Source organism: Cebidichthys violaceus, unplaced genomic scaffold, assembly GCF_023349555.1.
Source record: "Cebidichthys violaceus isolate CVI_PGR_0920_01 unplaced genomic scaffold, fCebVio1.0.p SCAF_27, whole genome shotgun sequence".
Taxonomy (NCBI): domain Eukaryota; kingdom Metazoa; phylum Chordata; class Actinopteri; order Perciformes; family Stichaeidae; genus Cebidichthys; species Cebidichthys violaceus.
This window is the reverse complement of record NW_027176450.1, coordinates 4543599-4558276: the sequence shown is the minus strand read 5'-3', so window position 1 is coordinate 4558276 and position 14678 is coordinate 4543599. Positions and strand designations below refer to the sequence as shown.

The 14678-nt window shown below is 41.1% G+C and overlaps 2 protein-coding genes across 3 annotated transcripts in view; one reads left to right on the top strand and one right to left on the bottom strand.

Moving 5' to 3' along the window:
• Window positions 1–1879: 1879 nt before the first annotated feature.
• Window positions 1880–8307, bottom strand: tmem218 (transmembrane protein 218). Its single transcript, XM_068721192.1, has 3 exons — window positions 7852–8307; window positions 6932–7034; window positions 1880–2619 (listed from the first exon to the last, which is right to left on the bottom strand). Exons 1-3 carry the CDS (start codon window positions 7959–7961, stop codon window positions 2485–2487), a joined length of 348 nt encoding a protein of 115 aa, XP_068577293.1. The 5' UTR covers window positions 7962–8307; the 3' UTR covers window positions 1880–2484.
• The window catches only part of pknox2 (pbx/knotted 1 homeobox 2), a 117406-nt gene continuing 110596 nt past the window's right edge, over window positions 7869–14678 (top strand). Inside the window, exons 1-2 of one of the 2 annotated variants that reach the window (XM_068721191.1) lie at window positions 7869–7968; window positions 9091–9968. The gene's annotated coding sequence lies outside the window, so the exon portion shown is untranslated. The remainder of the gene's footprint in view (window positions 7969–9090; window positions 9969–14678) is intronic. The other variant, XM_068721189.1, reaches the window with a different exon arrangement.

Here is a 14678-nt window from a genome sequence, read left to right as displayed (position 1 = left end):
CATAACTATGTGAATGCAGCTCTGTGTTTGTCAAAGTACTGACAACACAGTACAGGATATGATTCAGTGGTTGGCGAAATGCGTAACCAAAATGTAGAATAGCAATGCACAATTGCAAAACACATACACAGCTTCTAAATAACCTCTCAAATGGAAATGTTTACATGTTATGTTACATAATGCTTTGAAGGAAATGGAGATGTTTGACAAAGTTGATGTCCAAGGACACTAGGCGTAGATGTTTTCATAAATCACCTGCCCAATCCTCACTTAAACGTCTTACTACACACACATACACTAACGATGCACCTTCCTAGCTGTCAGACCAGCTAGCAGTTTATTTCATGAATAGCTTAAAGGAAAATATGCTTATTTGCTTTCTTGCTGATAGTTTGTTGAGAAGATTGATACCCCTCTCTAATGTTTGTACGGTAAATAAGAAACTACAACCAGCAGCCGGCTGACTAAGCTTAGCATAAAGACCTTGTTCTGTCCAAAGTCAACAAAGTTCACCTCCCAGCAGATATGGGGACTTAGTCTTGGGACTTGGAGGTTAGACAGATGTCTTACAGTAGATTATAAGATGTCATTAGTGGGACACCCAGAGTAATTACATTATGGTTGTACTCTAAGTGCTATTGAAGAATAGGCATGCAATAATGGTTATTATTGCATGCCTAATAATGTTAGCAATATTATTCTGGTACCCTGAATGACTTCAGTTCTTCAGGGCAAAATACAGTTATTTAATTGGAATAAAGTTTTCATTGTTTAATTTCTTATATGTAGCTATGCTGTGTTCTAAGCACACTGGACAACATGCAGCAGATGATAGAACACTCATTACAATCAGAAGAGACCTGACACTTCTCTTGGACTCTAGCTCAAAGACTTGAGTTCTGATTTGGACTCTAGCTCAAAGACTTAAAAACAGACTTGGACTTTAGCTCAAAGACTTGAGTTTTGGACTCTAACTCAAAGACGAAACGTGACTTGGAGTCTAGCTCAAAAACTTTAGACTTGACTTGGTCTCTCTTGGACTTTGAGTCTATGTCGTGCAAACTGGATTGTCGCTAGGAGTTGAGCATAAACAACAAGATGAAATGTTGTTGGCAGAACACATCGGTTTACCAGCTGGCCAGAGAGCAGTGAACCTACATTTACAATATAAAGTATATCAACATAAAAAATCTGCAAATATTTATAGATAAAGGGACCAATCAAAATACTAAAATACAAATAATGTACGAATCATGTGAAGCAACTGCAAATAGACAGGCCCAGAGGACTATTTATCCATTCAGATTCAAATAAATGAGTTCATTTATTGACTAGTTGAGACTATTAGTAGACAATATTCACATATGATATGATTCACATATAACAAAATTAAATATGTATAATGAGAATGCTTTTCTGGCACCATGAATTAGCCATGTGGGCTATTAGTTAAAGCTAAAAGCTAGAAGACAAAGATGAGCCAAGTAGATTGTAAGTAAAAATCAAAACTTAGAAACTTTGGTTGGCACTAGTCAGTCTAAAGTTGTCTTCATGTTTGCATGACAATGTCAGACAAACAATCCACTCTAGTTTCAGCTGATTGTTTGACAACTGAACATGATGAAAGGGTTTCTGTAATATCTGTTGACATCCGGCACAATTGCAAAATTTGCCATTTAGATTTTCAGCATTTCAGCACAGAAGAATCTGGGGAACCATAAATATGCAATTGTCAATGAAAATGAGTAGCACATCTGTCATTTCATCACATACGCATATTAATGAAAGACTGAATAAAAATGTGATGCTAATTTGTTTGTGTGTCACTTCATATTATGTCTTTTTTATGTGTGATATTATTGACACAGAACAAAATAGATAAACATATGTTATTATTTTATTTATTATGCACAAGTTATCATTACGGTGAAGTAATGCATTTTATTGAAATGATTCAAATTAGCTACAAATAAAATTAGTAATAAAAAAAGATTCCCTGTATTAACAATGTTTAGTTGGTCACAAAAGACACAAATGCAATCTCCCAGATGCAAACACCTGTAAATATCACACAAGATGCATTTAGAATTTTAATAAACGTTCTCTCAGTACACTGGCTCATTCTGACTTCCAGGTTTCATGTCACTAACACTTGACAAAATCAAGTTAAATCTTTTTCCTTTAAAAAAGGTGGCGGGAGTGTTTCAGTACTATAGTATAAAAACCCAAAACATTTTCTTCATCTCATGTATTGAATGATACAATAAAACAACCTGGGTGCTGTTGGATATATGTGTTTCTGCTGGTTGTACATAAACAGTTGGCGATGGAAAAAGAACACGCTGCTCTCCTGCTGTCTCTGTTCAGGGTGCATTCTGTAGTCGGGTTCCCTGTGAAGCGGGGAGGCCTCCCGTCACGCCCCGCTTCTCTTAAGTTGTGTACATCAGCGATGTGATCCCCGTGCCAGCTCTGACCCTGGCAGCTCTACTGCGTTCTTAAGGCCTTGGCATACACCGGCTCCAGGAAATGAAAGGGGAGCAGCATGAAGAACACCACCAGAAAGACCGCGCTCACCACCGACAGCAGCACGTAGCGTCCGATGAACAAAGTGTCCACTATCTGTAGAGAAAGAGTGCATCCGTTCACTTTCAGGAGTTCTCAGGAACTACACACTCTAGTAAACAGTATCCGATGCATGGAAAAAGCATGGCTGCATTTCCTCTATTAGCCACTAGATGTCAGGAGAGGGCCTTCACAGAGGCTTTGTGTAAAGGCATGTAGCCTTATGTGAGGCTGTCAATGGGTATTGTTTACAGACAGACAAACCATACAAACGACAATAACGTGTTGCCTTCAAAGTCTGTATCAAATAAGCACAAAATAAGTTGATATCATTTGTTTTTCTACATATTCCTAACAGTTGACTATGCAGAATAACTGACGGCCACCAGAAGTTGAATTGACGTGACAGTGCACAATGACAGCTTCCAGCGTGTCTAATACAGTGTCTGAGAAAGACTCATGCTGCTATACAATGTACACTGGCTGATGCCATATGACATATCTGGACATTGACAGACATCTTCACTTAAGGTTACCTTCTAGCTGGCTTCTTTTGTGATAAACTGCTGACTGTTGCCAGACGTGGGCTTTGAGAGAAGACGTGCATATTTGGCTGCACGGTTAGATTTCATTTGAGAAGATTCTGAATGATAAACTGCCAAACTCTGGGATGCATTCTGGAGACCTGTATTGGCTGATTCATCAACCTAAACAAACTCTAGTGGTACATTTTGGGTCCTAAATGGTAGAAAGGTGTCAGAAATATAAGCTAATTCCCTAATGACCTCTTCAGTAAACACTCTCACATAGTTTGCTATTTACAACTTGTTTATTATTTGGGAGAGATTAACGATTGGTCGGCACGTCCCCGGCTTGGAGAAGCGAAACAGGAGTTACCGCAGGGAAGCAAAGCCATGTACTGCTGTGGTCGAGGCAGCAGGAAAACATATATTAGATGCCTAAAAGAAAGGCTCACCTTTAGCGTACGCTAAATTAAGAATATTTTCGCCATTTTATCTTGTCTTGGGGCTGCCATTACCCACGGGGAACTGAAGCGTTTAATTTTACCTTGCAGGTAGTTAGTTTGTGTTATCGTGGGACTTTGGTGAATCCGAACGAGCCGAAGTCACACAATAACACAAACACACTAACCAATTGAGGCAGCAGTAGACCAGCGACTCCGATGTTCTGTTTCTTTCAATGGAGTCTGGCTCTCTGGCGAGAGCATGTAGTAGGTAGCGGCTTCGGCTCCCTGTCATAAAAACATACACTGCATAGCTGTCTAACAGCAACGTACACCAGCAGAAATACTCTTGATACAGTGAACACTCAAATGGATATCTTTAGGTGTCTGCCTGCATCCACAGCAGTACATATAGCTTTGCCTCTGTGCTGACTGCCATCTATTGTGAGTAATACACTGACTATGGAGAAGTGCCTCATACAAGCCCACTGCAAAACAACTAAACTCTCCCTTTAATGAGTAGTGATGAACCGATTCAACGTATTAGATCTGTATCTGTGCCGATACTGCGACAGCTAGATGTGACTGATCCACATTCAGTACTGTCTACACTGTTGTTATAAAAACATGTCATCTTATAACACTAGAGAATATGTTTAAAATTGACAAAAGCCTAATAATAAAGTCAGCATATTAACGTCTCCTCTTACAGTTAAGAGGCAATATGTAGTTACAGAACGACGAGTACTGATATTGGAACACTGATCAGCCAATAAGCTGAGTTTATTGAACAGAAGCAGTGAGAGTGTTGATGGATTGATAGGTGACCACTTTATAAAGGGATACCTCATGTATTACTGTACTTCCTGGTTGTATCCATGTCAGCTCTGCCTCTCAAACCTGTGGGCTCTGACACACACCAAGTGCTTATTGATTGGTGTACAGGAACCCGACCTGTGTGTTCGGGGAATAACCTGTGCAGCAGTGCATTTGAAGACATGGCGTGTTTGTTGGGTCACCGCCGAGAACTGAAAGCTGATTCCGGGGCGCCGGCTATTTTCGGATCCTGAGTAAAGAGTTGATTACAGGTCTTAAGCAAACCGGCGCACGACTTGGAGAAACAATAGATCATTGAGATTAGCATCGGTGTTGCTTAAGTTAGGCGCAGTTGGAGTTCATAAAGTTGACACGGACAGATTTAATCACTGCTTCACTCGTAGCTCTGGGTCTGTGTTAATATTTCAATCATGAGCCGTCCGTGAATATGTGAATACAAACTGAGAAAACGCCCTGAAGCAGCAGTATGAGCCCTACTGCTGACTAAAGAGAGATTTCACAGATTCCACAGTGGAATCAGAGTAGGAGTAGGTGTGTGTGTGTGTGTGTGTGTGTGTGTGTGTCTAGAAGAGGGGGGTGGGGGGTGATGTATGCTGTTTCTTATGGATGCATTTAACACATCTCACTTTTTAATTTGCCAATTACACAGCAAGCAGGAACCCAAAGTGTGGGCTATGTTTTATTAATGTGCCATTGAGCGCACGGGTGGTAGCTGGCAAACGCGTGGGGGGGGGGAGAGGTCTAGTATGACCCCCCCTAAGTCTGGGCCTGGCCTAATTGGCACTATGATATCTGGCTTTTGTTTAACAGCAATAGGTTAGGTATTTCTTACACAACTTTCTGCTTACATGTAAGATTTCAGGAAATGAAAATGAGTCGACATCAAAACAGGATGTTCAGAAGACGCCATCGCTAGTAAATGGGTTTTTCCTCCCTCACATACATTTGTACCTTTGTTTGAATTCTGTTAATGATCACATATGTGAGGATTTTTAATATTTAGAACATCAGTTTTTCTGGCTCTGTATGAAAACGGTCTGTTATCAAAGATGAGACAGACCAGAACGTTTTCCAGATCAGAGAACTGAACTCTGGGAGGCAGTCGATGCTCAGCTATCCCTCTGCTCAATTCTGAGAGACTCAATTTAAATCTTTATTTCTTGAGGTGTATTGCTTATATTCGTGATACTGTCTTTTATTAGGATACATACTGTCAATGTTGCTGTTATGTTTATATTTAATGTTTTAATGTCATGCCGAATGATCAATTTTCCACATTTGTGGACAATGAACGTTGTATTCTACTTAATTCTAAAAACTTCCGATTGAAATAAGCAAAAGGTAAAAATATTCAATTGATGAAATAAACTACTGTTTAAGAATATTTGTAATTGCTTCATTAATTAACTATATACCCTCACAATTTAAAGAACATAACAGCCTACTCGATCATCAATAAAGGTAGAGAACTCTAAACAAAGCAAACTGATGGTTGGTGATGATTTCTGCAAGCATTAGAAGGTGTCAATATTACAAGGGATGTTAAATGTGAGCTCTTCTAAACACTAGAACCAATTTCTGAGGTCTCCATGGGTTCATGCTACCTGTACGCCTCGTACAGACACCCAGGAAGCCGCGTCGTGCCGCCTCTCTCTGTTGCCGGTCGGGTATCTGCCTTTGCACAAAGGCTATAAAGTACAAGCTCGCTATTTCTATGGGGCGGCAGCTTGCTTGGCAGATCTGGCTGGCTCATTGGCACGACCCCGAGGCGACATGGGGGGAGTGTTTGCTCTGTGTTGCTGTTGGACTAAGATAAAGCGGAGCAGGCCTTTATGACAAGCACACACACAGACGGGCGCGCACAATGACACATGCTATTTACAGGCTTACAGCACTGTGGATACTGGCTTATATCAGAGTTGAGGTTTTGTTTGGGATGGGTTGTTGTTTAAATTCACCTACCTCAAACCTAAATAGAGCTTATACCCTCAATCAGTACAAACACATTCTGTTCTGAGTAACAACCACACATGATCGGAGCTTTGCCTTTCGGCATTTGGACCATACACACACACACACACACTCAAATATATGAAATACCAAACATCTTTAAAAAATATACGTTTGTTTGACTGTAGTTACTGTTCTTAAATGTGTCATGATGCATGAGAAGAGAGAACAGAAATATCATTGGGAGATGACCATTGAGCTGCAGTAGTTGGTCTGTGGGCTCTGGATCCTCATATTCACTCTGCGGCCTCCGTACCCAAAACATTTGGTGGTAATGAAAGCCAAATGGCCCCTCATCAGAACTGTAAACATCCAAGGCCTGCTGTTACTTCCAAACTGATTATGCTGTCATCATGCACAGACGATGATAGCGCAAGACTGTTTTTAATGCAATAAATGGCCGAGAACACTGACTTGGAGTAGTTCCTTGTCACAGCTTTGGCAGAGGTAGAAGTTTAAATTACCTCTTATGTAAAAAAAGTTTCTCTCTGGTATTTGCATTTTAATATAGTGCAAAATAGTTTTTAATGGTGTGTTAGATCTGTGCATTCAGCTCACCTCTGTCTCTTTGAAGGGGGGGGTTGTCTCTGGGCTGCGCGGGAAAAACACCAGCACCAGAGTGATGGTGAGAGCCAGTAAGAATATGGGGATAATGCCTAACCTGGCAACACACAAAACACACATACACAGTAAACATGAGGACTCCCACTGCTGATTTGCAGTAAGACTTGCAGTAAACACAGGGTTTTCTGAGGATAATGTCATTATCAAGTACCAATCAAAACAATGGCATTCTTTATCGTGTTTTTAAATAGTTGTTAACTTTCCAATCAAGTAAATGGCACCATGTTTCACCCCATTTAGACTGTACTGTAATTGCATCTTACACAACTGCATAATGTTTGGTGTCACAGTGCATTCTAGAAAGAAATGAACCAACTGTAATAATACGAAGGTCTGCACTAAAAGCAGGGATTGGAAAGAACACGGTCCCAGCAATGGATCAGTACAGCAGCATGTGGGTGAAGACGAAATGCTTCATAGAATTTAGGTAAGCATCAGGAAAAGTTATTTTTGCTGATTCATCTAGGGAAAGAAGAACATATTTAGGTGGCAAAAAATACGATAGAGTTGTAATATTTCTGTGTGAAATCCAGGCCAAGGTTACATTTTATTTAATTTTTTCAGAAATTGATTGATAACTGCTGAATACAGCTTAAATTCTGCTGCTTAAAGTTTGCGTTTCCTGACATTACTACATTACGTCCTCCCCTGAACACACCACTGTGTTCAACAGTGAGCTAGGGTTTATGAAAATAATTTTATTGGAATAAACCTGTCACACATATGCCGAATTTCTGAGGAAACCTTACTAATGCCACTGTCACAGATACACCTGGGCTTTTCTCTATCAGTGCATGCAATGCGTTCTGACCGGGTTCGTGTACGGAGTGTGCGGAGGTACCGTTCTCACTCACTTTGCAGATCCAGATGCTCTCAGCAGCATCATCCCAAATACAAGAAATACAATCCAAACGATCGCGATGACGAAGACGCCGGTGCCGACTTCCAAAACAGTGCTTACCATTTTCAAGGTAACAAAAGTTAGTTTACAAGTAACAAGTGAAGCTGGTCCAATTAGTTTTTACGACCGACGCTCGTGACATAACTTAAGCAATGCAGTAACAACAAAGTTTAGGTTAGCTAACGTTAGCTACATTAGCTTACTGTAGCCTTGCCTAGTGAGAGTAAGTTAGCTAGCGTTAGCTGTCACTGCTAGCTCTGCTCTGCTGACGCCGACAGCTGCATGATTCATGAATACGTGAACAATAAATCGATGTTCGACCACCCCCCCTCCCTTCATAAAGAGTATTATCTATAGATAATAGATAAAGCGTTCTCCGTCATGACTTCTACTTCCTGGTAACAGCAAACTGGAGTTTGATTGGATACGCCAACTCACGACGGGCCAATCACGTGCATCGTTACAGAAAGGCACTACTACAGAACTTCACCCAGCTCGTTTTTACCATTCATACAATTCACGTTTGATAATTTACTGTATACTTAAAAACATTCTATTTATCTCGAGAAGCGTTTTTTTAAATAATATTTGTTCTTATCACCATATAAATACGCTATTAGGTCCATCAACTCGTCATTAAGGGGTCAGGATCGGTAGCAAATGGATAACTACCACCAGCTTAAGGTACTTAAACTTAAACTTATGTTCTTCTGACATCAAGTCAATTGTTCGGTGTGTTTTCAGCTGGCTGGACGAACTAGATTGAACTGATTTGGGTCTGAATTGAAACGTGTATCTTTTTACCAGCAGCTTCTGGTTCCCATCGTCCCACCTGTCTTTTTGAAGCATGCAATTATTAATGCGGACCGACAGGGGGCTGGCCAGATCCGCGGTTCTAAAGGCTCCAGTCCCGCTCAAAGTGCTGGTGCCTCTGCGTGCGTACTGGAAAGAGACATGTTGCCTTTGAGTGACCCTCGTAAGATCCAAATACCCTGTGTTTATTCATGATTTGGAGAACCAGGCAGACGGTAGGATTGGATCATGTTCAGAACCACTGACAGCACAAACTGCTGACAGTAACAAAGTGAGCCGAGTCTTAATTTACACCAAACTGTACGGGGAATTTGGTTTTCTCGTTGTGTTTGCCTGAAACTCCCTCAGATGATTTGAGTTCCCCCGCAACCTCAAACAGATCCAGTAGAGTAAAGACGGCCACAATGGAGAGAACTCTGATCTACTGACAGGAGCCTCGTCTTCAGGGTCTAGCTTCTCTTTGAGCTATTAAGGCTCAATGTTTGGTAAACCTGAACAGGTAAGAACATAACCGAATTAAGGTTATTAGATGAATGAATACAAAAACACATTCAAAAAACACATTTAAAGAATAAACTAATTATGGAGTTTTTACCCATTCATTGATTGCATACATCAATTTTGCTCTGGTGACTATGAACCAGTAGTTTAACATATTTTAATTACAAAAATAACAAGATATTCAATGTGTTTCTGGCAACAAATAAGACCAAACATTGAATCTCTCATGTAGGCCAAAGTCACCACAGAAGACTCATTCTCACAACAAATGTGGAACCAACTGAAGTGACTCAATAAAACTACATGATACTAAACATATTAATAATAATAATATTGACAGGAAAGTTTATTTACGTTCATTTCAAAATAGCACACAGGAGACATATCTTTTTGATCACTGTGTTTTATGTTAAAAATGCCGGTTATTGACTGTAAATCTTGAACATGTCATTCAAGCTGATCAGGATAAAATAATAATAATAATTATACAGGAAGAATAAATCAGGTCTTTCTTTCTTTTGGTGCTTCATCGCCTCCAACCAACATCCCCCGCACCGGTCTCGCGGAGCCCCACGTGTGAGTGCCGTATTTCCCACGGACACTGGAAGGCATCAGCAGCCCGGTGTCGGGGAAAAAAAAAACGGGGAGCGGAGATGGAGGTGGGAGGGGCCAGGCGCGGCTGACGTCAGCGGCTATGTGGAGGAGTATAGGCTGTGCTGTCAGCCCAGTGTCAGTCTGATGAAGATTGGCATGCAGGTAAGCTGTCATTCATTTTCAATGTCAGTGCATGGGAGCAGGGCTTCACCACTTCAGCGTCCTTTTTCCCCTTCCCCCCCCCCCCCCCCCTCCCTCCCCCCTTCATTACAAAAGGCAGGACATTATTCATACAGTCAGACAGCCAGCCAGGCCACAGTGAGAGAGCGAGAGAGGGGGAGAGAGGGAGGGAAAGAAAGAAAGAGAGAGTCAGGGAGGGAGAGAGAGAGAGAGAGCGAGAGAGAGAGAGAGGGAGGGAGGGAGGGAGGGAGGGGGGAGTAGAGGAGGGGGAGAAAAAAGAGAGAGGGAATAGAGAGGAGATGCATTTTTGTGCTGGACTGAGAGACCAGTGGATTTTTTTTCTTCTTTTGCTTGATGCGGCGTTTGGATTAAAAAAAAAAGAAAGCTTGTGTCGGTGATGTTTTTGATGCGCGGATGTAGGGTGTGTTGAATTTAACGGCGGGTGCTTTTAGTGCGAAAGATTGTCATTTAGAGAATTGTCACAATCACAGTGACCGGAGGCAGAGTGCGCGCGTGAAGCTGCAGGGAGCTGGCGTGTTTATTACGGCGTTGTTAACGAACACCGGACTGTACATGGCATTGTGATTATTTGTGAATATCTGATGGTGTAAATCCTCCGAAAAAAACCCGTATTGGTACTGCCGCTGAAGTTACGCGGTGTGTGTTTTATTCGAGTAAAATGCTTTTATTTTGACTGGCAAGTTTTACGTGTTTGTAAAGAAAAAAACGCGAAAGGATTTTCAGAGTAAAATAACTTACACCCATATTTGATCCAAGTTAATGTGTTCTTTGTTCATAATAAATTGTATTGTAGACAATACAGTACACAGTGCTACTGTGTGTGTGTGTGTGTGTGTGTGTGTGTGTGTTTACTCTGTGTGTGCCTGTGTTTGTTTGTTTTTTAAAAAAACAAACAAATTAACACAGCATATATCGAACTGAAGATATATATATATATATATATAGGCTACCACCTTTATTTGAAAATGTAGTTTCTTTTTTAAATCATTGATTTAAAGAGCGTACCTTTTGTGAATATATTGTTTTTTATATGTGTAACTTGTGACAGTCGTCAGTTTTCACTTTTTGTTTGCAGTTAATGTACAGCATTGAAACAAAATGTCTTGCATTTATTCCAGAAAAAATGTAAAGCAAAAAAAACAAGCCTACCTTCCTCACTTGTCTGCATTTTAAAAGGTCACACAGGGAGTCTAAGCCTCTTTGCATTTCTCGATGAATACATCTTTGATTGAAGTATTTAATGCTCAACTGTCTATCTCAATGAGGTCTAATGTTTACTCCCAGCCCTGCGAAACCCCTCTAGACTGAATACTGGCCTTCTTTGTGAGCCACTCACCACTTTCTATTTCAGATAACCACTCAATTCCACAATTGCCCGAATTACTATTTCACTCGTAGGAGACGTTCGACCGACATGAAATGCCGTGTCCCTCAAACAGCATGTGTCTCTACTTTGATTTGTACGATCACTCCGTTAAAAAGCGATTCGCAGTTTGCTGTGTTGGTAGTTTCATGAGTCGAGTCAACTCCTCTGCTCAGTCGCATTCTGCTTTGATCTCGGCCTCTCGAATATCACGAATGTCCCTGTACACACACAGACACGTTGCTAAATGTAAAGTTCAGGAAATATTACTCCAGTGTCCGTCACTTAACATCACAACTGTATATTGCGAAGTGGAGGCTCCTCTCAGCAAAGACCATGGTGTGAGCTTTGGGAGTACATTAGCCTAATTAAATATGCCTGACCCATTTGTTTACTAATCATCTGCTTCCCTGACAAATCACAATGGCGATTTAGACCACTTTAGCTCCCTCCGTCAAACACATTGGGCAGGTGCGGAGTGCGGAGTGCGGAGCGTAGAATCCCACGAGGAGCTAAACTCGCACCACGGTGAAAGAAACCGCTTTGAAAGACCAAAAGATGATCATTATACAATGATAGTGCACCCTTTGTCAGTGTCTCAAAGTGGTACGCTTCAGCTGGGAGTGGATCTTGATGGTACACACATCACACACACACACACACACACACACACACACACACACACGAGTCAAAGCGCATCAGCGCTAATCACCCTCAGTGATGTTTGTTCTTTGTTGTGATGAACCCCACACGGCTCTACATATCGTCAGATAGGATTAATACCAATTTAGTTTATCCCCAAACCCTGCTGAGATCTTAATTGATGATTTGTGTCATTGGACAAGCAGCCCGGGGGCGAATTTGCTGCTGCAAAATACTCTGACACTATTTGCATATTCTCATTCCTACTATATGGGCAAATTACACTATGAGGTGTGGTGCTGTGCATTCCTGCAGCTTTTGGGGGGATAATCGCTAATAAAGTGATTCAGTCACACTAAATGAAGGAAGTAAACAGAGCGAGGAGAGCATATGTTACAAACCAATTTAAGCATTTATGTATGGCCATAAAGCAATCGAGGAAATTAAACCACAAAGCAAATGTCTTGTCACTTCCTTTCGCCTTTGCCTCTAATTCTAGCCTGCATGGTGCAGAAGAAACCAATATATCACTCTTGAGAAGATCTAAGGGTTTTTTCTTTTAAGGGTCTCGTAAGACACCAGGCCTTACTTTGCAAGATTCCTTTTCTCAGCAATCCGATTGTGAGGTGTCTAATTTGTTTTGTAGGGCCTCACTCTCTTAAATCAGGCAGGAAAAAAGCCAGAGGATGTTTAGAATTATTCATAAGGCTTTAGTCTGCTGGGTATCCTCGTTGGAGTGCATCTAGGTCCTGTTCCGGGCCCGTGGGCAATGCGATGTAGGCTAGTTTTTCTCATGTTCAGCAGAGCAGCAATCTTTAAGACAACTGTGTTATGTTGCATGTTCGGGGCCGTGTCCGGGCCCCCCACAGGTCATGCCCACTAAGCCCGCTTGATCCCTATTGCTCTCAAGAGGAGACGGGGGTCTGTTTATACCGTCAGACGGCTCGGCTTAAAGACAGCCCCTGCATGCTTACCCTTGCTCATTCCGCAGCCAGTGCTGCGTTGGCACGACTCTAAGTAAGCCACCAGGGAGCAGGGTCGGAGAGAGATGGATCGGCTTGATTTATGCTCCAAGAGGAGCAGCAGGCAAATTTAATGATCCTCCATGCTGTCAACATCACGGAGCTTTGTTCCTGGAAGGACATAGAGATGTCATGAAAATACGTGCAGTTTAGTCTGGTTTGAAAACTGCAGTCAGACGGTGATTGTTATAGCGTAGCGTGATACATAAGTAGAACATTTAAAAATAAATATCCCCACATTTCAAACAGATCTACAGAGCTGCAACGATTCATCAAATTCAGTTGTTAAATTATTCTTCCACTATTTTGATAATCGATAAATTGGATTTATGCAATTTTTTTTTGGTTTCTTTACTAAAAACCTGAATATCTTTGAGGTTTGGACGAAACAGGACATTTGTGGACATCACCTCGGGCTTTGGGAAACACTGACATTTTATAGAACTTATGGATGAATTGAAAAAATTATTAACAGATTAATCAACAAGGAAAGGAATTGTTAGTTGCAGCTATACAAATCAAACTAAACCAACAATGCAATTTAGTTTTCATTAATTCATTTCAGATCATTATTTGTCATTAACGAGCTCATCGTTCAAATTCTCACCTGATGACGTGTTGTATTTCCCTCTGATGACAACAATGTGTGCAGGTCCAAAATGATAATCACAATTATTTTCATCAATATTGAGATCACATTTATTTCATGATCACACTGGCTACTTCTGCTGAGTGTGCGCACAGATCCCCAAAAGGGAAGCTAAAACTTCTGGACCCCCCCCCTGGTGGCTGGCTGTTTTGATTGAATGTCCAGTGGCGTTTTCTATGAGTGGAGCGCGCCTTTTAAACATTGATATCACAGTCAGTCACGTTCATTTCATTGTGGAAAGCCCAAACCGTGATACTCGATGAATTGTGCAGCCGTTACGCAGGTAACGTCATCGGTGTGTGAAACAACGAGCGTCCTTTCAGTCCTTCTTAACTACTAACTACTTACAAAATAACAAATCACATTTTCTGTCGCTTTACTTCACAACATATGATTACAACAACACGTTTGCTCTCGTCACGACATATTCGGCTGTAAAAAGAATATTGGTCTTCATGTGAGTCACTGATTGATTGGGCTCAGCACATTTGAATCAATTTGGCCTGCAGACAGTCAAACAAACGGCTTAGAAATCCTCCACTCCACACAATAATATGCGATGTGTGCATGAACAGTGAACGCCACAGCATGGAAGAAGTCATACAAAGGCTTTAGTCATTAGATAATGATTTTAGCATCAATCCTCTGATTGCATTCCTTTTTTTCAGACAGAGGAAATGAAAACCCAGCAGGGACACATTCCATAAACTAAGTCGAAGTCATGGCATAGAATGGAGGAGTCTGATACAGCTTCTTCACTAGCAGGATGCACACATAGATAGTGTTTACCATGACTTTCAAAGACGTGTAAGAAGTCGTCCGTTTCCACTCTCTGATGTCTTCAGTATTCAGAGTGTTGGCATACATTGCTTTTGATGTCATTATTTTTGCATTAAAAACAATTCAAATCTATATTTTTAGACATCAGTGGTATTATTCAAGGATCAAGCACAAAATCAAATTAGCAACAGCTTATTATATATTCTGCATTTAAA